The 21,660-nt window shown below is 35.3% G+C and overlaps 1 protein-coding gene and 1 pseudogene across 1 annotated transcript in view; one reads left to right on the top strand and one right to left on the bottom strand.

The window, feature by feature from the left end:
• Nucleotides 1-485: 485 nt before the first annotated feature.
• KATNBL1 (katanin regulatory subunit B1 like 1) overlaps nucleotides 486-21,660 on the bottom strand; it is a 49,162-nt gene continuing 27,987 nt past the window's right edge. The window contains exons 2-10 of the mRNA XM_043919944.1: nucleotides 16,138-16,268; nucleotides 14,569-14,609; nucleotides 12,913-13,192; nucleotides 8,870-8,988; nucleotides 8,158-8,208; nucleotides 7,973-8,062; nucleotides 7,527-7,616; nucleotides 5,460-5,553; nucleotides 486-4,031 (exon numbers count right to left, since the gene is read on the bottom strand). Of these exons, the coding sequence (XP_043775879.1) occupies nucleotides 3,999-4,031; nucleotides 5,460-5,553; nucleotides 7,527-7,616; nucleotides 7,973-8,062; nucleotides 8,158-8,208; nucleotides 8,870-8,988; nucleotides 12,913-13,192; nucleotides 14,569-14,609; nucleotides 16,138-16,254 (915 nt within the window). The 5' untranslated portion in view covers nucleotides 16,255-16,268 and the 3' untranslated portion in view covers nucleotides 486-3,998. The remainder of the gene's footprint in view (nucleotides 4,032-5,459; nucleotides 5,554-7,526; nucleotides 7,617-7,972; nucleotides 8,063-8,157; nucleotides 8,209-8,869; nucleotides 8,989-12,912; nucleotides 13,193-14,568; nucleotides 14,610-16,137; nucleotides 16,269-21,660) is intronic.
• On the top strand, nucleotides 8,966-9,126 carry LOC122706073 (annotated as a pseudogene).

Here is a 21,660-nt window from a genome sequence, read left to right on the forward strand (position 1 = left end):
ACAGAACTTGAACAGTAGTTCAAGCATGTTCAGAGGCTGACTGCTTATCTAGACTCAGCATCTCCCAAGAGAAAACGTCACAGTTCAGAGAATAGTAACTCTTCATATCAAAGAATATATAATAAGCATTGCTATAAAAAATACTGGCAGCTGTGGGGCTGCCCTTTCACAGAACTACTTACTGATACTTAGTAACAATGTCTTTTCCTGTTTTATGAGTACAGTCTATAAAAGTAAATACTGTGCTATATACTGTTTCATTTGTAACTGTACTTAATTTTTAGTAAAGTTTGATTTTAGCATTTACTGTCAATTCAATGATCTGACTCAGAGAAAATTACGATGACTACCATAATTTTAAATATTAAGTATATTTTTGGAAAATGCACTCGTATACTGGATATATGATATGCAGTATTTATTCTTATCGTTATCCTTGGTGCTGTTACTGAATCAATCAAGTCATATTACACATTAGAACCATACAGTGTTTCAGGATGAATTTTTATTCTATATGCCTGTTACAGAATAAAAAAGGAGGGGGAATAGTGTGCCACAAAGTTCTATGACAATTTCCACAGCTAGAAGAATTAAAAATTAAGGGCGAAAGAATAACATAGAAGTCAATACCTACCAAAATGTCCAGCAATACTATTTTCATCCGAAATAATTTAGAAAATAAAAGTCTGTGTTGAAAGATAAGTAGTGCATCCAAATAGATCATTCCAGTTGAGTCAACTGTTTGTGATTCTAGTTTTTTTTCTTTAAATCAAAAAAGGCAACTGACATTACCATTTTGTTCTTAAATAGGAAGAAAAAATAACTGGGAATGACTACCAAAATGTTAGCTTAAATTTTGTTTCATCAAACTCCTTAAGTAACTAAATAAACATTTAAATATAATTTCTATTATCAGCATTTAACAGCTAATAATCATTACTCAAATTAGATTCCATTGATATTAATTATATCAACAACTTGTCAAATATAGAAATAGTCTAAGTTTGAGGAAATTATTTCAAAGTCCAAATATATAGCTTTGAAGCCACACAACCATTTTTAAGGTTAGGACAAGACACATACCACATATATTTAGGGGCATTAGGATTTAATTCCTCAGTGGCCCTTCAAGTTCAGTGCTGATATTAATGATTCAAAGTGGGTAGAGATATTTATATCCAAATTCTCGCACCTCAGGATACATGTAAATAATGTATGTCAATTACCTTTGAAATCACCGCCAAAAGATGTTTTTAAAACCATTGGAAAATGCTTGCTTCCTAACTTTTAACTTTTCTCTGAACACTCATTATCAAATCATTTACTTTACCTCTAGGAGAAGCAAATTACTTGATTATAACCCTCTATCATCTCAAAAAAACTGAATAAGGTAGAAGAGAAAGGCATAGAGACGCTGGGTAGTCCTTCAGTTATATTGCTTAGCAGCACAGCAACGAGAGTGATGATAGACAGCGATTGTTCTAATCTAGGTCAATACAACAGCCAAAATACTTTGTAAACACTTTCTTTGGCTCTTTCTGGAGATCAACACTGTTCTGATTAAACAGCATGAGAAGGACTTGATAGCAATGTAAGGGTTCAACAATATGTACTTATCTTTTATCCGAGAGTCTTAAAATCACCTAATACTAATCATAACCCAATAACAGAGAGAGGTAGGTACTAAGGTAAACTGCAAAGGCCAAGAACAGAAATTGGGAGTGTGGGCCACTGAATAGTATTTATGAGCTAAAGACTACTGCCTCATATAGCTCTGAATATGTAAAAATGAAGTATTATCTACTATACTTTAAGAAACTCAAATTCAACATAACAGGGAAATACTTTTTCTTACTATATTTCATTTGTATTTGTACCAACGCATTAACAAGATAATACCTTTTCTTACTGTTTTATTTGTTGTTTGTACCTAATTTTTACTGAAGTTTGATTAATTCAAGTTTGGTTTTCAGAAGACACTGTTTAGCCATTGATCTTAACCAGAGAAAACTATAGTGACATAAATTTTAGACATTACATTATTTTAAATATTAGATTAAAATTCTATAGTTTCCCATGTGCCAATTATTTGAATTATCTTTCCACTGAAGGGTCTGTGTTATTTTGTACACACCATCTTCCTTGTGAACAAGAGGTGAATTTGTTAGATGTATGCTTAAAGTGCAATCTGTAGCCATGAATAGTTCTGTGTATGTGTGTAAAGTTAACAAACACTTAAAAGGAGTGAAGTCCTGTCTTTAGCCTCATTAGCACCATGTACCAACTGTATTAACTGGTTGAAACTGTAAGATAAGAGAGTGAAAACTAAACGAACAGGAACAAAGAAAGGTTATATTTCATCATCTTAAGGTTTCACAGAGATGATGCAGGTTTACAATTCAAATTTCCACCCCCTGAAAAATGACTTCTTAAATAACTCAACTTTCAAAACCCAGAAATGCAGTAACCTGAAATTATTCTAATCTAAAATCTTTAGAGAATAATTAATTACTACAACTGATGTTCACTATGAGGAATACATAGCTATATAAAATATAGCTACACAAAAAAGAACTCGGTGAAAAAACATTTTTAAAGCAAGAAGATGTGTGTTTCAGATTCACATTAGTAGTGGCTAATTGGGTAAATGCTAAAGATTTACATTCAAGTGCTTAAAAGGATTACTGCACAGAAATTCAATTCCTAAAAGCTTTTGTTCAGATGCCTCTCAGGCTTATTAAAGATGAGACGATATGCGAACCACCAACAGTGGTATTTAAACCCCAATTACTTTCAAGGTAATGTATGCAGCTGTTTAGACATTCCAGAAGTGGGTTCTCCGATACTAAAACTGGTATTAAAATAAAAGAGAGACCTCATACAGTCTGCTGGCATTTCATACCAACCTTTGGAGGAGGTAGTAAAGTACTGGAATTTAAAATACAAGGTCAGCACTAAGTGTAAACATTTCTAAAGCATTGTATGTAATTCTTTAAACATATGTAGTGAAAAAAAAAGTAGAATTCATATAAAATCAGAACTTAAAAAAGCAAAAAATAGAAATATTTAGTGAATTTACTCAAATGAAGAAAACTTAAATGATACAGAACTGAAAATATCAGATATCTATATACAATAAAAAGTGAATATAAATTAGTCAATTCCATAGACATTTCCAGTTAAGCATTCATACAAATACAGATTCACCTTTTTCTTATATATAGGAGTAACACATACATACATATATGACATGATTCTGGCAAAAAAAAAAATCAGAGATACTAAAAATATTCTCAAGTTTTAAGAGTAGTGTGGAATAAGTTTTAACAACATTCTACATGAATGGAAACCCCTGATTTAATTCCATGATTTTATCATGCCAGAAGCATGGTTGCTTTTAATTTTCTTAAACAGATATTGGTATCATACACATTGGCTTATTAATAATTAAGGCATTTTGCATACACAGTATCTCAGTGTGAACAAAAAACTTTTAGTACTGATTATTTGCTATAATGGTTTAAACTTTCAAAGTCTTTTCAACATAAGAAAATAGTAGCTGCACACATTTAAGTGTTTTCTTATAAAACACAATATTAAAAAAAAGTAACGATGATTGGTCTCTGCGATTCCTAGTAGTAAGTCCTGTCTTATTTTCCACATAGTATAAATTATATTCTTATGCAGGATTGCATGAAGACCCAGTAGCTCTTAAACATGTTACCAAATAACCACATAAACCTGAACACAGCAAAGGTGAACGACCTTCCTAGTGCACTTCCACCACACCAAAGCTGAAGCTGCTCCTCTTGGATCTTTTTCCACTTCAATGTGAAGGAGATCGGTAGCATTTCATTAGTGGTTTCATCATACGTTTCTTTAAAGGAAAAAATGGTTTTGATTTCTTCCATAGTTCACAGTTCTCAGATGAGATATTTTTGGGGAAATCATGTAGTCCAAGGATGTTTTGAATAGCCAAATGCTATAGATGAAGTCTCTCAATGCAACTGTAATAAATAAGCATCGACATCCTTGGAGAATAAAACAGAAACATTTCATTAGCCAGTACTGTAAATACACATATACACACCCCATTTTCTTCTCCCTCTTTGTCACTTGTTTTGCCTTAGTGACCCTCTGAGTGCAAAAGATCTGCCCTACTCAACATTTTATCCGCACTTTGGTAGCACATAGCATGTGCTCAGGAAGTGTTTGCAAAGTGCTTCGGGAATGTTCTAGCTTCTGTTATCAAACAACTCTGCTTTTATAGCTAAGCAAGATCATTACATCATTCACAGCAGTTCCTTCAGTGCTAAATAAATGCCAGGCCAGCTTGATGATGGCCATTCTGATTTCTACCCTCAAAAAATTACAGTGAGGGTATAATATTGTTAAGGAGGTTTTATCATGGCTTAAGGAACTTCACAGAACTTTTAATTACTCAATATTGTTTATAATAACAAACACAGTACCTTGCAAATTTCTAAAGAAATAATCTTTCAGTTCTACTACTAAGAATACAAGGTACTTTCAGAATAATGTGATATATCATGTATTCTATTTTCTATCAACTTTTACTTCATTTTCCCTCCTGTTAACAAAATAACAACAAATAAAATAATAATTTAAAAACATTAGGAAATTGGTTCTGTTCATACAATTTTCATCATTAAGAATTCTACAGAGTAAAACTATACACATTGGTATAACATATTTGCTTGATACAAGATTATCCTTCCTTTCATGAAGATATTTTAAGAAAAATTTTATATGTCAGTCTGAGACATAAATCCTTTTTTAAAGAATATGATATTTTTTAAACCAGAGGAAGTTGTTTTATTTCTGGCTTAATGCCCATTTATATGATAGCAGTATGCCCAATATAAGGGTGGAAATATTTTTTAATAATGATTTACTTTTGCAATTATATTTTAACTACCAATGTTTTCTGGAGTCTAAATATTAAAATCCAAAATAGTAATGTACTTTTTCCTTTAAGATCGAGCAAATCAATAAAGAATGATGTCAAATTCATATTGTGATTTGAACAATTTAACTTTCCCCTAAAAGTATGGCATTAGCAAAAGCCAAGTTAAAAATACTCCCAAACTATTTGACTATGTTCCTCACCCCTTGCTTCCTGAGTATCACTGCCATTTCAGATGCCTTCCTAACCTGGGTTCTTAACTTTTTTCCAAATATTTTTCTGTAATTGGAGCAAGGTCATTAAATACCTACTAGCACATACTGCTGTATATGAAACACATTCAATGACTAATTCTTATGTTCCTTGCCAAAGTCATATTCATATCCAGAGCACCTTAAGTGTTTATAAATATGAAACTGACTTTAGACCTTATTAGAGTAGTACTTAACTGGACATTCAAATGAGTTCATTTATGACTGCATAATACTATTACATTATCCCAAAATTTTAGTTAAGCTTAAATATAGATTACCTTGGCTATATTACCAGTATATCCTGGAACCAAAGTAAGATGGTTTTCCTGTTCCCACAACCCACTTAATTGCTGTTTTAAAATCTGAATATTTCTAGGAGAAAAAAAGAAGAAAAAATACAAATATAGTGAGTTATGGAATTTGGTAGCTAATATACTTAATGAAAACAGCTTTAAAATTTTCAAGTCTTCTTCAGGATAAAATTATACTGTTTGAAGTCAAGCAACTCTTTAAACTAGTACATGTCAATCATGGAAATTAAAAGTTACTGAGTTGTTAAAGCAAGCAAGAAAACAATGAGGCATTTGGGACATTTGGACATCCAGTTTTTGGGTATGAAGTGGGGAAATTCTGAGAGCCTAGAAAGCAAATTATGGACTGAAAGGAAACTGTTGGGATATATATATATATATATATATATATATATATATATATAGTAGTTTCATGATAATCTGGCTCATTTGGGAGAACACCCACACACTTTCACATCAAGACAATACTCAAACTATGATTATAATTCAGTTTTTAGAACTGTAATCATCCACACTGCATTCTTATGTTAATGTCCTTTGGCTATCTGATCCAGGATGACTCCATTCCTGGGTCTCAATTTTACTCCATCAAAGGTCATCTCTTTTTCTCTCTCTCACTCCTTTATAACGGATATAAAGGTTTTGTCTCTCACTACTTTATAATGGATATGTCTGTGCTTTTGCCTCCCAAAATATATATAATGGATGTAAGTCTGTGCTTTTGCCTTCCAAAAGGGTATGGTTCTGCCAGAACAATAGACACAGGGGATTACTGGGCTCTGGAATTCAACTTTCACATGTAACATTCGAAATATGAATGGTATCCCAATTTATTATTTCTCTGAAAATGAAGAGAATAAGTACTATATACTGACAATCTGCTTCACTGACCATGCTAAAGCCTTTGACTGTGTGGATTACAACAAACTGTGGACAATTGTTTGAGATGAGAATACCAGACCACCTTACCTGCCTTCTTAGAAAGCTGTATGAAGGTCAAGAAGCAGCATTTTTAACCAGACATGGAAAACAGACTCATTCAAAACTGGAAAAGGAGTATGTCAAGGCTGTATACTGTCACCCTGCTTATTTAACTTCTATGCAGAGCACATCATGCAAAATGCCAGGCTTCATGAATCACAAACTGGAATCAAAATTGCCAGAAGAAACAACCTTAGGTACGCAGATGATACCATTCTAATGGCAGAAAGCAAAGAGGAACTAAAAAGCCTCTTGATGAAAGTGAAAGAGGAGAGTAAAAAAGCTGGCTTAAAACTCAACATTCAAAAAACTAAGATCATGGCATCTGGTCCCAACACTTCATGGCAAATAGATGGGGAAAAACTGGAAAGAGTGGTAGAGTTTATTTTCTTGGGCTCCAGAATCATTGAGGATGGCAACTGCAGCCCAAGAAATTAAGACACTCGCTCCTTGGAAGACAAGCTATGACAAACCTAGAAAGTATATTAAAAAACAGAGATATCACTTTGCTAACAAAGGTCCATACAGTCAAAACTATGTTTTTTCCAGTAGTTGTGTATGAGTGTCTACCATAAAAAAGGCTAAGTGCTGAAGAATTGATGCTTTCGAAATGTGGGGCTGGATAAGACTCTTGAGAGTCCCTTGGACAGCAAGGAGATCAAACCAGTCAATCCCATAGGAAATCAACCCTAAATATTCACTGGAAGGACTGATACTAAAGCTGAAGCTCCAATACATTGGCCACCTAATGTGAAAGACCAACTCACTGGAAAAGACCCTGATGCTGGGAAAGACTGAAGGCAGGAGAAGGGGGTGACAGAGGATGAGATGGTTGGATGGCATCACTGACATGAATTTGAGCAAACTCTGGGATATAGTGAAGACCAGGGAAGCCTGGAGTGCTGCAGTCCATGGGGTTGCAAAGAGTTGAACACAACTTAGCAAATGAACAACTGATAATCATAAAATAAAATTATCACCTAAGTTAATCAAGCTACTTTCCTGAAAAAAAAGTCTTTAGTAACACGAGTTTATCTCTAAAGGTATACTCACCCATCATTCACAATTTCTGTTTTGGATGATAGTTCTGACCACCATCTTTTTATGACTGCTTGAAGCCAGTTTAAACCAACTATTATATACCTGAAATGACATTTTGTTACAAAATTCAAGTGTTTTCATCCAAGAAGCCTTTTAGGAAAGATGATACTCTACCTGCCTCAAAAAATGCATACATACATATACACACAAATATGCTTACACACTGATTAAAAAATACAGACACACCTTTATAAATTAATTTTTCACTACTTTCACCAAACTGCATTTTATGTAACATGTTTATAGATAATTTTCTAAGTGTTCTTTAGTCAGTCTATATTCTTAAAACAGAAACCACGTATGTCTCAGGGAGCTCAATCTACCATTATGTACTTGTAAGGCACAAAATCAAGGATGATGAAAGAGAAAAATGAATTGAGATTCAGATTAGCACTTACTCTTCAAATCTGCTTTTAAGTAGTGACTTTACTAGAGGCAACAAATCTACACAGCAGCCAAGTGAGATGTACTGTTTTTCTTCCTGTAAACTAAAATAAATAAATACTAATTTATAAAAATATGAACAGGTTGTAATCTGTTCTTCTTTAAACTTCCTTTTATTTCTGAAAACTAGTCTTCTTACCTATTGGTGAGCACGGGAAGGCAATCCACCACAACTCCAAGGTCCTCTATCCTGTGAGAACAAAACTGCTTAGAAAGCTGATTTCCTTATTTCCTTTTATATTATAACCATCACACTGCTTTTGAGAAATTTACTCGCTGAACAAATGATCTGAGTGTCTATGATGAGTCAAGTGTTAGGGATACACCAGTGAACAGAGAGACAGGGCTTGTGTTTCAATGCGTGTGTGAGTATGGGAGGAGGGTGGAGAGGGCAGCAACAGACAATAAACAAATCAAGTACATAAAGCATGCTGATGGTGAGAAGTACTGTGGAAAAAATAAAACGGAAAAGAGGGATAGAGAGTGAAAAAATATATATATTTAAATAAGGTGGTCAAGGAAGGCCTCACCAAGGTAACATTTGTGGAGACAAATACAGTGAGAAGGTAATGGTTAAAATTTTTACTGAAAGGTTGGTTTTTGCACAATGGTATCTCTTAGTTTTATAGATAACAATCTTAGAGAAGGTAAAATGTTTGTTCAATATGATAAAAGAAACAGTTTTCTGTATTTTGGTTAATTAGACTGTAGATAAATATAATTTAAAACATATTGTCACTATGAAGCTAAATATAGGAAGTGTAAAACTTTAACCAATATAGCATAAAAAAGAAGAGATAATACATTGGGAATTACTTTTACTGAACAAAATCATTAAGGGTCACACTTACCTTACCAAATATGCTACAAGTTCACTAATACTTCTCTTTCTCCAGAAAGTTAAAGCTACATTCAATCTCAAATTCCTGCTGAACAAAACCTGTGCCATTGTTTCATGGTCCTGAGAAACCTGAAAGGCAATAATCTAATTTGTTAAAAAGCACATAAAGGTATGATATTTGGAGCAGGGAGTTGGAATAGGAGCTTGCTCCGTCCACTCCACGCATCGACCTGGTATTGCAGTACTTCCAGGAACGGTGCACCAAAAAAAAAAAAAATGACAAAAAAAAGAAAGAAAAAAAAAAATTACTCTGGTAAACATATTTTAAAATTAAGCAAAGGTAAAAAAAAAAAAAAAAAAAATTAAGCAAAGGTAATTCCTTTTACTGGTCCACAAAAAGAAATATTGCAGTGAACATAGTAAACAAATGATTTGAAACAATTTAGGACCTGTTAATTTTTTATCAATACTTCTTCTTATTTGTTACTATTTCCTTTTAAATCTCAATAATTCATAGAATAAATTATTTTTACTCACCTACAAACCTAGGATTTAATTTATAATGTGAATTAAAGGAAAAGGTAACCATACAGGCTAGTCATTATCAACTAATTAGGATGAATAGGGAATCACAAAAATTCAGTTTTATGACAAGATTTAAATTCATTCATTTTTTTCTATATAACTAAGGTAACACATTCCTGTTGCAAAAAGCTTAAGTAGCACAAAACTTTATAAAATAAGTATTTTCTACTTATCCACAAAAATATTTATTTAACTCCTGAGAAGTAATCACTGTTAACATACCGGTAAGTATCTTTCAAACCACTTTCTAGACAAAAACAAATTAGGCAGGTAAAAAATTAAAATATTCTAATATTTATATTTTTGAGAACTGTTTTTTCACTTAAATAATATGAAAGATTTTTTTCAATATCAAAACAGATCACTAGAGAAGGAAATGGCAACCCACTTCACTATTCTTCCTAGAAAATTGCATGGACAGAGGAGCCTAGTGGGCTACAGTCCATGGGGTTGTGAAAGAATCAGACATGACTTAGTTACTAAACAATAACATCAAAATATATTACAAAACCATAGCAACTGAAACAGTGTGACACTGACAAGAAAATAGACAAATAATAGCACGTTAAAGAAACTTCAGATACAGACAAATGTATATACAACTAACAATTTATGACAAACATCACATAAATATAATTTTAAAAACTTCTTAATAGATAAGCTGAATATCCATATGGAAAACAATGAATGTTGACACTACTTCCTAACATAAAAAAACTTAAAACTCCAGATGTAGTATGTATCAAAATGTGAAATAAAAACGCTTTTTGAAGGAAAAAAATAAAAATGCTTTTTGAAGGAAAAGAACAACAACACATAAATCAGTCTCATTTTTAAGAAACAATTACATATTGGCCAGTCTTTATGAACCACAATTTTAGACTGATTCTGGTATTTCCCTACTAAAACTGTGCATCAATGAACACCTTATGTATGTAAATATGGACACTTGTACAAAAACTTCTGTAGGATTAATTTTAGAGCTGGAATAGCTAGATCCAATTTTTTTCAATAACAGATTAAGCTACAATTCATATAACATAAATTGACCATTTAAAATGCACAATTCAGTAATTTTTAGTACATTCACAGAGTTGTGCAAGCACCACCACAATGAATTTTAGAACCTTCTCATCACTTCCAAAAGAAACCCTGGACTCCATTCTCCCCTCTCTCCAGTTATTCACAACTATTAGTCTATTTGCTGTCTCTATGAAAGTGAAAGTCACTCAGTCATGTCTGACTCCTTGCAACCCCATGGACTATACAGTCCATGGAATTCTCTAGGCCAGAATACCAGAATGGGTAGCCTTTCCCTTCTCCAGGGGATCTTCCTAACCCAGGGATCGAACCCAGGTCTCCCACATTCCAGGTGGATTCTCTACCAGCTGAGCCAGCAGGGAAGCCCAAGAATATTGGAGTGGGTAGCCTATCCCTTCTCCAACAGATCTTCCCAACCCAGGAATCAAACCAGGGTCTCCTGCATTGCAGGCAGATTCTTTACCAACTGAGCTGTGCCTAATTTGGATGATTCACATAAACTGAATCATATAATATATGACCTTCTTTAATGTGTGGCTTCTTTCACAGAGATGTTTTCAAGATTTATATAGAGTATAGCATATATTGGGATTTTACTCATTTTTAATGATCAAATAATATTCTATTATATGGCCTATGAGATTTTATTTATCCAAGTCAGGTGATGAACAATTGGATGGTTTCCACTTGGGGTTATTAAAAAGTGTTATGAGTATCTGATGAGTATCTGTGCGGCCTTTTCAATTCTCTTGGGTATATACCTAGGAGTGCAACTGTTGGATGAAAAGGCTGTGTATATTTGAACTTAGACAAAATAATCTAGCATCACTTTTAAATTTAGGTTTTCAGAGAAGGCACTAGCCAATCAGGAAAAAAAAGTCTGAAACAACAAAAGAACAATTAATAAACCTATTAGTTAAGCACAGGGTTAATGAAGGTTTGTGGAAAGCAGATTGAGGGCAGGAGGAGAAGGGGACAACAGAGGATGAGATGGTTGGATGGCATCACCGACTCGATGGATATGAGTTTGGGTAAACTGTGGGAGTTGGTGATGGACAGGGAGGCCTGGCGTGCTGCAGTCCATGGGGTCACAAAGAGTCAGACACAACTGAGTGACTGAACTGAACTCAAACAAATAAACTCACAGAAAAAGATCAGATTTCTGACTACCAGAGGCATGCATGAGTGGTTGACAGGGAACTGCATGAAGACAGTCAAAAGTACAAACTTCCAGCTCTAAGTACTAGCAATGTAATGTATGATTTGGTAAATACAATGAACACTGCTGTGTGTTATATATAAAAGCTGTCAAGAGAGCAAATCCTAAGAGATCTCATCACAAGGAAAAAAATTCTTTTTCCATTTCTAAAATTTTGTATCTATACATGATGAATGTTTGCTAAACTTAATGTGGTGATCATTTAATGACATATTTAACTCAAATAATTATGTGTATACCAAATGCTGTATGTCAATTATATCTCAGTAAAACTGGAAGGGAAAAACCATACAAATGCTATCTAATTACATGGAAAAATATTAAAATTTATTAAACATAAAAAACCAAGTTATCAAACAATATGTATATGAAGAGACATCAAAAATTTAACATTGCTATCTATAGATGTTAAGCTTATGGATAACTGTTTCCTTTAGGTTTATTTTCTACAACATATACAATAAATGTAATAATTTTAATTATTTTAAACTTATGTTTATAAATCTTTCATCAAACATTCTTTCAAATGACCATTTTAAAAAAATTTGTCTTCCTGAGTTATAATTTATATACCATAAAACTCTTGTATTGAAAGTAATTCAAAGATTTTAAATAAATTTATGTATGGAGTTGTGCAACCATCACCACGGTCCAGTTTTAGAATATTTCTACTACGCAAAATAATTCCGATAAGCCTGTTCAAACAAATAACTGCTGCTCCTGAGCCAGAAGAGCAGCAAAACTAAGCAGGTTTGCCTAAACAAAGTTTCCAATGGCAATTTTGACAGCCCACCAAAATGTGCCTGGATAACTGGCTCTGTGGTCCACTTTTTATGCAAGATTTCTGATCTCTTCCCTTTCTTTAAATCTCTACTGGCTAACTTGCCATTCTGGAAATTTATAGCAGCTTGTCAATCATTTCATCCCTAACTTAGAAAAACGGAATAAACAACAGATTCAAATTTCGTTAATCTAGAAAACTGTTGCAGGGAGTTAAAATCTCTCAAATAGTCTGAATTCAATAAACAGTGAATTATTTTACTAGTAGACAGATTCAAATTTCGTTAATCTAGAAAACTGTTGCAGGGAGTTAAAATCTCTCAAATAGTCTGAATTCAATAAACAGTGAATTGTTTTACTAGTAGACTATAGGAAGGAAAAAGCCAGTAATTAAGAAAAAAAAAAGTTAAGTTTATCTAATGACTTACCTCAGAAAAAAAGCCACTATATTTTGATGATGGGCTTTCTGTCTGTGAAGAACCAGAATCACTGGAGTTAATCAAATATGTTCGACTATCATGCCGTAATTTTTCAGGGAGGTGGCCTGCACAAGCCAGTTCATTTTCTTTATTTGCCATGACACAGCCCCCACTTTTAGGGGACTGCTTTTTTCTGTAACAAGGATTTTGAATAGGATGATGAACTTTCTTTCTTCTATAGATCACCTTACGTAGTTTATCTGGGCTTTTCACAGCTTGTCCAACTGTTCTGTAAAAAGAATTGATTTTCTTAAATGATAGAGAACCATATGAAAAGCTTTAAAAGTTTTTAAAGAGACAGACTTAGTAGGCCACATTCTGTGATCACTATCTACTAAAATTAGAAGCAAAATAATTTAAAAAAATCTTAAGTCTTAGATTGAAGAGAAAAATAAAAGGTAAATTACAAACTATCTGGAAAGCAATGAAAAGGATGATACTTTGGACCAAAAAGAAAAGAAAACATCATAATAACTAGATGTTTTTAAAATGAAATGTTACAATGCATTCATGAAATATGAAGATTAAAACAATTTCTATTCACCTAATCTTTTTCTAACAAGGTGACACAATAATTATGCAAGTTTGAATCATGCAAGTCTGAATATATACTTTAATATAAAAGAGAACATTTATTTTGATTAAACTATTTAATTTGTTTGAATAAGATAAAACGACAGAGAGCACATCTCATGGTTTAGTAGAGCGGCTCTCAAACGTTTTGGCCTCAGGATGCTTTGCACTCAAATCACTGACGTCTCAAAAAATTTTTTTTGTGAGCAATATCTACTGGTATTTGATGAATCAGAAACTAAAACAGAAAATTTTTTAATTAATTAAAAAATGATAAACTCATTACTTATTATATAGAATATTTTTTAAAAAATCCTTTATTTTCTAAAACAAACAAAAAATATAGTGAGAAGAATGGCACTGTTTTGTATAACTGTGCAAAATCTCTAATATCTGATTTAACAGAAAACAGCTGGATCCTCATATCCGTTTCTGCACTCAATATCTTATATCATGTAGCCTCTGGAAAACTCTACTATACACTTGGAACAGTGTGAAAATGAAGGTTAATAATGTCTTATTATTTTTCCCCGCAGGAGAAAATGGCAACCCACTCCAGTACTCTTGCCTGGAAAATCCCACGGACAGAGGAGCCTGGCAAGCGGTAGTCCATAGGGTCACAAAGAGTCACAGGCACATGACTGAAGCGACTTAACACATATGCATTGTTGTGAAGATAGTTTTGATGTCATAAACTCCTTGAAAGGGCTTTAGGGACCTCCAGGGTCCCAGATCATAGTTTGAGAACCAGTGGTTTAAAGGAAAGTGCCTTTGGAGTTCAGTAGACCTGAAAGTAAATGCCGTTTTTACCACCTTCTGGGTGTATAACCCTAAAGAAAGCCAAAACCTTTTTTTTTCCCAACTCATCACCTGTCTGGGGTAACAGTACCTGTCCATCTTACACTAACATGTTTAGCACAGTGTTCGGCACAAAGGAGCTGCTTGACAATAAATTATCATACTAAAACACAGTATTTTCTTCTCCAACTTTCAATATTTGCTGTTTCCCACAAATTTCAAAGAAGTTCTTACCTAGTTATGTAAGCAGCCAACTGTTTTGGAGATTTCTTAACCTGAAAAACACAAGTAGACAGTTGCAGCATATTTAAGTTATTTAACCAAGCTATGTAAACTTTGTGATTGATGTCAACAAGTCTGAAATTCAAGTTAAAAACTTTTCAGATAAAGCTATTACTGTACTGATGCTGTACTTTCAATTATAAGTTACAACAACACTGCATGTATTTTTGACAATGCGACATATCTGTTTGACTAACTTCCATGCTACTAGTCATATATTAGATATGCAGGGTGCTAAATGTGTTGAATTTTAATATGGTTTTAAGAAATTACACCAGTGCTAACGAGCCTTGCAATGGTGAACAAAAAGCACTTCTGTGATTCCTCTAAAATTAAACTAAAATATTTAAATTGTATCATATCAAAACAATATAGTAGCCAAAAAGTTTTTAGATTTTGGAATATAAACAGATTTCAATTTTGTATTAATTCTACCTAATTTGGGCAGGTTAAGCAAAACTATCACTCTCCCATTTACTCAGAACTACCCATAGACTTGACCAGACGGACCTTCGTTGGCAAAGTAATGTCTCTGCTTTTTAATATGCTATCTGACGCTTTTGAACTATGGTGTTGGAGAAGACTCTTGAGATCCCCTTGGACTGCAAGGAGATCCAACCAGTCCATCCTAAAGGAGATCGGTCCCGGGTGTTCATTGGAAGGACTGATGCTGAAGCTGAAACTCCAATACTCTGGCCACCTCATGCAAAGAGTTAACTCACTGGAAAAGACCTTGATGCTGGGAGGGATTGGGGCAGGAGGAGAAGGGGACGACAGAGGATGAGATGGCTGGATGGCATCACCGACTCAATGGGCATGAGTTTGAGTAAACTCCGGGAGTTGGTGATGGACAGGGAGGCCTGGTGTGCTGCGATTCATGGGGTCGCAAAGAGTCGGACACGACTGAGCGACTGAACTGAACTGAAATATTATGAGTAATCTAGAGATGATTTAACAGAGAAGGCAATGGCAACCCACTCCAGTACTCTTGCCTGGAAAATCCCATGGACTCTTGCCTGATAATCCTCCCATGGAGGAGCCTGGTAGGCTGCAGTCCATCAGGTCGTGAAGAATTGGGCACGACTGAGCAACTTCACTTCACTTTCACCCATAGACTTAACTGTTTAAACTGTATCAAACTGAATGACTACACACTTCCCTGAAACTCCTATGTTCAAACCCTAAACCACCCCCACCCCAGAGTGATGGTATTAAGAGGGAGGGCTTTCAGGAGGTGATTAGGTCATGAGGGTAAAACCCCATGAACAGGACTAGTGTCCTTATAAAAGAGAGTAGAGAATTCTCTCTCTCTCCTTCCACCATGTGAGGAGGTAGATGACAGCTATCTATGAGTCAGGAAGTAGACACTTATTGGATACCAACTCTGCTATGGCCATGACTCAGCCCCTAACTGTGAAAAATAAATTTCTGTTGTTTATAAGCCATCCAGTCTCTGGCATAATGCTGTGGCTATCTAAATAGACTGAGATACTGTCTTAATCCTAGAAACCATGGACTTACCTCCTTCATGTTCTTATTAGTGAAATTAGAGATCCTTTTTCTAGGAAGATCAATGGAATGATCCTCAGTATTATTACAAAAGTTGCGTTTTTTAACATTGTGGGTTTCAGATGCCATAATCTCTTAAATACCTAGACAAAAAATAAAAATAATAAACAGAAAATACAAAAAGCAAAAGAGCCTAATCTTTCCTTAGCACACACAAAAATACAACAGCTGCATAAAAGAGGCTTACAAGTACAGCAGAGGACATAAAGGCATACCTCAATTTATTGCACTTCACAGTTTTGTTTTTTTTTAACAAATTCAAAGCCTGTGGCAACCTTGCATCAAGGAAGTCCACTGGCACTGTTTTTCCAACAGCATTTTGTTAACTTCGTGTCTGTGTCACATTTTGGTAATTCTCACAATATTTCATACCTCTCCATTAGTATATTTGTTACAGTGTTTTGTGATTAGGGCTCTTTGATGCTAATACTATAATTGTTTTTGAGCACCAAGATGTGTCCACATAAGGTGATGAACTTAATTGATAAATGCGTGTGTTCTGACTGCTCCACTGACTGGCAAGTCCCAGCTCTCTCCCTATTCCCTAAGGCACAACAATACTGAGATTAGGTTAATGAACAACCCTACCATGGCCTCTAAGTGTTCAAGTGAAAGGAAGAGTCACAAGTCTCTCCCCTTAAATCAAAAGCTAGAAATGATAACCCATAATAAGGAAGGCATGTCAAAAGGTAACAAGACTAAAAGCCAGGCCATGTGCACCAGTCAATTAAGTTGCGAATACAAAAGAAAAGTTCTTGAAGGAAATTAAAAGTGTCATTCCAGTGAACACATGAATGAATGGTAAAGTAAAACAGCCTTATTGCTGATAAGAAAAAGTTTTAGTGATCTGGATAGAAGTTCAAACTAGCCACAATATTCCCTTAAGCCAAAATTTATTCCAGAGCAGGACCCCAACTCTTTTTACTTCTTTAAATGTTGAGAGGTAAAAAAAAAAAATCCAGAAGAAAAGTCTGAAGCTAGCAGAGGTTAATTCATGAGGTTTAAGGGAAAAAGCCATCTCTCTGACACAGAAGTGCAAGGTGAAGCAGTAAGGGCTGATGTAGAATTGCAGCAAGTTATCCAGAAGGATCCAGAGAAGGCAATGGCAACCCACTCCAGTGTTCTTGCCTGGGAATCCCAGGGACGGCAGGGCCTGGTGGGCTGCCGTCTATGGGGTCACACAGAGTCGGACACGACTGAAGCGACTTAGCAGCAGCAGCAGCATCCAGAAGGATCTAGCTAATTAATGAAGGTGGCTATACTAAATGACAGATTTTTCAGTGGAGATGAAATAGCTTTCTGTTGGAAGAAGATGCCATCTAGGACTTTCATTGCTAGGAGAGAAGTCAAAGCTTGTCTTCAAAATTTCAAAGCACAGTTTGGCTGTCTTGTTAGGGGCTAATGTGTCTGATGACTTTAAGCTGAAGACAATGCTCATTTACCATTCCCCAAATCCTAGGGCCCTTAACAACTATGCTAAATCAATTTTACCTGTGCTCTCTAAGTGCAACAAAAAAGCCTGAATGAAAGCACATCTGTTTACAACATGGTTTACTGAAGTTTATAAGCCCACTGTTGAGTCCGACTGCTCAGAAAAAAAAAAAAAAAGACTCCTTTCAAAATATTACTGCTCATCTACAATGCAACTGGTCACCCAAGAGCTCTGATGGAGATGTACAATGAGATTCGTGTTGTCTTCATGCCTGCTAACACAACATCCATTCTGCAATCATCCACGGGTCATGAAGCACTTTTGACTTTCAAGTATATAATTACTTAAAAAACATATTTTGGAAGGCTACAAAGCAGAGTAAACTGAAAACCTTCTGGAACAGATTCATCATTCTAGATGCCACTACAAAACATTTTTGATTCATGGGAAGTCAAAATATCAACAACAACAGGATTTTGGAAGAGCTGATCCCAACCCTAATGGACAACTTTGAGGGGTTCAAGACTTCAGCAGAGGAAGTAACTACAGATGTGGTGGGAACAGCAGAAGGACTGGAATCAGAAGTGGGGCTGGAAGATGTGGCCGAACTGCCACAATTTCACGATAAAACTAACAGATGAGGAGCTGCTTTTTCTGGATGAGCAAAAAGAGTAGGTCCTTGAGATGGAATCAACTCTTGGTGAAGATGCTGTGGAAACTGTTGAAATGACACAAAATAATTTATAATATTTCACAGACTTAGTTGATAAAGCAAGTGGCAGGATTTGAGAGGACTGACACCAATTTTGAAAGAAGTTCAGCTGTGGGTAAAGTGCTATGAAACAGCACTGCATGCTAGAGAAGCTGTCAGGGAAGAGTTAATCAGTGTGGCAAATTTCACTACTGTCTTATTTAGGAAATCGCCACAGCCACTCCAACCTTCAGCATCTACCTCCCTGATCAGCTAGTAGCCATCAATGCTGAGACAAGAACTTCCACCAGCTAAGAGATTATGACTTGTCGAAGGCTCCAATGATGGTTAGCATTTTTTAGCATTAAAGTATTTTTATTTTTTTTTTGACCAAATTGCACAGCTTGCAAAATCTTATGTTCCCCATCTGGGTATGGAACCCACGCCCCATGCAGTGGAAGCACAAAGTCCTAATTACTGGACCACCAGGGAATTACCAGCAATAAAGAATTTTCAAGTTAAGGCATGTACATATTTTTTTTTTTTTTGCATTTGTCAAAGAAAGATTTTATTTTATTTTCATATTTTTTGACATAATGTTATTGTACACTTAACAGACTACATGTAGTACAGTGTAAACATAACTTTCATATGCATTAGAAAACCAAAAATTTGTGTGACTTGATATATTAAGGTGGTCTGAAACCAAATCTGCAGTATCTCTGAGGTATGAATGTAGTTCTAAGTTAAACGTTTTTTAAAGTCTTAAACACAGAGGGAAGCACAAGGCAGGGCATTCCAGAAAATTAAAATTCTGTTCTCGTTCTTAAATTGCAAACAGTTACAATAATATGGCATGTACTTCTGACAACACAACATGTCAATCTTTCCATTTTCCTTATCACAAGCCATGTATTAAATTTAAAGTTTGTGAAATCAGGTCTAATAGTAGTGGTATCTTGACATTCAAACGCATTCAAGCCTACAATTTTGGAATCAAATCACTGGGTCATAAACAACCATAAGCAGTCAGGGGACCCAAAATTGGATTATATATATCTGAGTTGTTTTATATCTAATCTTTAAATTTTTATTTCATTCATGTAACAAGCTCTCCAGAGTTTTCTTCCACTTTTGAAAAAAATAACCTGCACCTTGTTACTCCTCCAATTATATCCAAAGGGCGGAAAAAAGATGCTGTGACTTCATTTATGTAGGGGCTTCCCATCTGGTGCTAGTGACGAAGAATCCATCTGCCAACGCAGGAAATACAAAAGATGCAGGTTTGACCCCTGGATGGGAAGATCCCCTGAAGTATGAAATGGCAACCCATTCCAGAATTCATGGATGGAAAATTCCATGGATGGAGGAGCCTGGTGGGCTCGGCCATGGGGCCACAGAGTTGGACACAACTGAGTTGTTTTCATTTCCATTTATGTAACAGAGGAAATTAGTAATTTTCCCATTTGCACTCAAGTTTCACACAGGTCATGGCCTGAAACCCAAGTTTCTCCCTCATCCTTCCTTTATACATTTACTGAGTATTCACTGTATGCCAGGCCAGATGGAGATCTTGTTCTACAGAATCGTTTAGGAAGCTTTTTTTTTTTTTTTTTTAAATTTTTTTATTTTTTTTTTATTAGTTGGAGGCTAATTACTTCACAACATTGGCTGCTATCCAAAAGTCTACAAGCAATAAATGCTGGAGAGGGTGTGGAGAAAAGGGAACCCTCTTACACTGTTGGTGGGAATGCAAACTAGTACAGCCACTATGGAAAACAGTGTGGAGATTTCTTAAAAAACTGGAAGCTTTTTGAAAATACATCTTTCTCGGCCTAATTTCATGAAAACTACTATTTATTTAATGGCCACACTGCATAGCTGGTGGGATCTTAGTTCCCCAACCAGAAATAGAACTTGGACCTTCAGCAGTGAAGTCATGGAGTCGTAACCACTGGGCCACCACGGAGTTCCCCTGGACCCTAATTTCAGACTATCACTCAGCAGGTATCAGGAAGAAAGCCCAAAGCAAGGAAACATTTAGGAAGCCCTGCAGGTATTTCTAATGCACATTCTTAGTTAAACAAAAATTGACTTAGTTGAACTGAATTTTCCAAAAATATGTACAAACACATGAAATTCTGCAATCAATTTCAAGGTATTCTAAAACTTCTTGCTGCTAATTCACGGTCAGCCCATCCACTTGTGCTCTTGAGTTCAGGAACCTCTAGTATGAGACTTTTATAAAAGTAAATAAAAGACTGCAGTATTACAATAAGCACACTGACAGAGGGGCACCCATGCAAGCCAGCCAAGTTCCGCTGAGGACAGTCTTCCAGGGCAAACAGCACACTCAGAAAATAGCACGTGCAGAACTGAAAGGCATGAGCAACATGGTTTGTTCGGCAATCACTTAAGTAGACGCATGTGACTAGAGCTTAGGCTGGGGGTGAGCTGCAGTGGAGTGATAAGTGAGGCTGGAGAGACAGGCAGAAACTAGATGGTAAAGGGTCTTGGCCACAGGGTTTTGTTCTTTTTTTGTAAGGGGACTTTTAAAGATGATGGACTGAAAAAAAAAAAAAAAAGATGATGGACTGAACACATGCAATTACATTTACCTTTCCCTGAAATCCTATTACAATGACAGTAAGGAAGATTTTAAAGGTATAACCGCCAACAGGACAAAGAAGAGAAGATGAGGTGATGGCAACAACATTTTGGAAAAGCAAAGCTTTAGGGATAAGAAACTTAGCAGATCTGAGAAAGCCAAACCCTAAAGCATCAGTGAGGAAGGATGAAAAGCAGAATCCCCCAAAGGTTTAGAAACTGGCAATACTGAGGGCCAAGAAGTGGGGTAAAGGTGCACTTGAAAACAAGTACAATGAATGAATATTCATTTAAGACACAGAGTCCTAGATGTCCTTCCCAATTCCAGTAAAAGTCTGGGGCTTTACCATATGGAGAATCTAAAACAGAGTCTTTGCGATAGGAAATATCAGGCACAAATGAGGGTGACAGGAACATATTCTAAACAGGGGGATCAAGTGAAAGTTTACATGTTAAATGTTAAGACCTCTAACTTTCTACTACTTGCCTCACAGAGGCTTGCAGCCAGGCTTAAGCACTCCAGAGAAGAGTATAGATGTTTCTTTGGGAACTCTAGTTAGTCCCAGAGGAAAACACACACAAACACACTCCTAAAAATACTGACATCGGTGATGGTCAAAGTCCCCAAAGAACTGTTTTATATCTTGATTATGGTGGTAATTAGGATAAATTTCTGCTGCATGTAAAATATCTCAATAAACCCAACTTTCAAAAAAAATCCTCACGAAATAAGAACAAACTGCAT

Source organism: Cervus elaphus, chromosome 12 (assembly GCF_910594005.1).
Source record: "Cervus elaphus chromosome 12, mCerEla1.1, whole genome shotgun sequence".
NCBI classification, from domain to species: Eukaryota; Metazoa; Chordata; class Mammalia; order Artiodactyla; family Cervidae; genus Cervus; species Cervus elaphus.